At 26.5% G+C, this 1,843-nt stretch overlaps 1 protein-coding gene across 1 annotated transcript in view; it reads left to right on the forward strand.

The window, feature by feature from the left end:
• The window catches only part of LOC106464825 (Bardet-Biedl syndrome 1 protein homolog), a gene marked incomplete at its 5' end in the record, with an annotated part of 49,089 nt that extends 47,473 nt beyond the window's left edge, over positions 1-1,616 (forward strand). The window contains 2 exons of the mRNA XM_013924980.2: positions 426-512; positions 1,113-1,616. Coding sequence (XP_013780434.1) covers positions 426-512; positions 1,113-1,202 — 177 coding nt within the window. The remainder of the gene's footprint in view (positions 1-425; positions 513-1,112) is intronic.
• Between the last annotated feature and the right edge of the window lie 227 nt (positions 1,617-1,843).

Consider the following 1,843-nt stretch of genomic DNA (forward strand, 5'->3'; position numbering starts at 1 on the left):
TATATATATATATAATATTATATATACACACACACACACACACATATATATATATATATATCATAAAAAAGTTTTTAACTGCTTTGTTAATAGATATCATACCATGAATATGCAAGAACTGGATCGTATTAAAATTGATAAACTAAAATAGTTACAAACACATGAGATTGGAGGATGCTTTTGTTTTAGCATAGCATTAATTATATATGAGCCGAGAAAATTAAAAATAACATTTTAATGTTGGACCACAAAAATAAATGGCAGTACAGCTCTTTGTTAAGTTTCTTTTGTTTATCTTTTACAGAATCAAGATTACTTATTCTGTATCAGTTTCTTTCTCATAAAATTCCTCCCAAAATACTTGTTTCAGTCACAAAGCTGGAAAGTTCCATTACTAATAATGATTTATTTATTATGTGTCATAGATTCCATTTCTTGCTCCTGGTTTACTATATTCATCTGCAACCAAGGTAGAATGTGTTAGTGAACTGGGAATTTCTGATGTAATCAAGGTAAGGTAAAATTATGCTACATTCTTCAATTTTTCTAGGAGGTGTTTCTATACTTGTTAGAAGTTGCTTTAGAAATGTAATTTTTGTACTGTTAAGTCAATATGATTAACTTGGATGTCAATACTACTCATTTACATTGTAATAATAGAATCATTTTTCACAAACAAATCCAGCATTTACTAAAAACGTTATTGTGAATTTATTTATTTGTAATTGTACACTTAGTTTTTTTTTATCAGTTTCAATGAACTGTATTACTATCTGTAACCCATTGATTTCAGATTTGGTTACCCTTAAAATGTTATAGAATTTGGAATGACTTTGAAAAGTATACTTCAAATTATTAAATTTGGCACTGAAACAGTTAAATTTCAAATCAAAGAAAAACATGTATATTACAGGACTGCAGCCACAATGATAATTAAATATTGAAAATTATGATATATTTCGATTTTGACAAGAGTTGCTCATTGAAAATGATTAGTTTGTGGGAACATATGTTGTTTTTTTTTTTACTAAATAGTAATTAAAATTACCATACGTTTATTTCAAGTACGTTAAGTAGTATTCTTATTTCTTTCTTAATAATTTGATTGGCAGGTCTTTGTCCTCAGAGAAAATGAGGGGGTACCACTCATCACAGCAATTATCAACATGCCCATTAGTGAGGGAATGATGTCATCATACTAACTATCATTAGATTTGGTTGAAAATTGCATCAAAAGATATTTTGTAATTTATTTGAAATTTATGTTTTAATCCACTTTGTAACATAGAAGACAGTGACCAAAATTTTCCTTTTTGTCACTTAATTCTAAACTTCCTGTTTAATTCTTGAAAGTCCACCTTAACAGAATGCATTTTATCTAAACTTTTATTTGGGTTTACTGCATAGTAAATGATCTGGCTCAAGATAAAATAACTCAAGTATTTGTTTGCAGAAATATTTTTGTTTTTAAAGTAGTTTTTTAATTACTATTTGCACAAACACAAATTTTGAGAATATAATTCAATATGTACAGTTCTGCTATTACAGGTATTTTAGAGTGATTACATACAATATTTTTTTTGTTTTTAAAATATAGAAAACTTATTTTTCTTAGTAGTGCACCATTAAAATATTTATGAAAAATGAAAATATTTTGGAGCTATGAAAGATTTCTTTTTCTCCTCATCTTAATAACTTAATAATAATGTGTGACTTCGAAACAAGTTTATTCTTAACTTTCCTCAAATAATCTTAGAATTTACACATAGAACACTGTGAAAATTACATACATCAGAAATTTATATACTGTTTATGCCAATGAATCTCTCAAAATATTCAAGTT

The sequence above is a fragment of the Limulus polyphemus genome, unplaced genomic scaffold (genome assembly GCF_000517525.1).
Source record: "Limulus polyphemus unplaced genomic scaffold, Limulus_polyphemus-2.1.2 Scaffold1752, whole genome shotgun sequence".
In the NCBI taxonomy this organism is placed as follows: domain Eukaryota; kingdom Metazoa; phylum Arthropoda; class Merostomata; order Xiphosura; family Limulidae; genus Limulus; species Limulus polyphemus.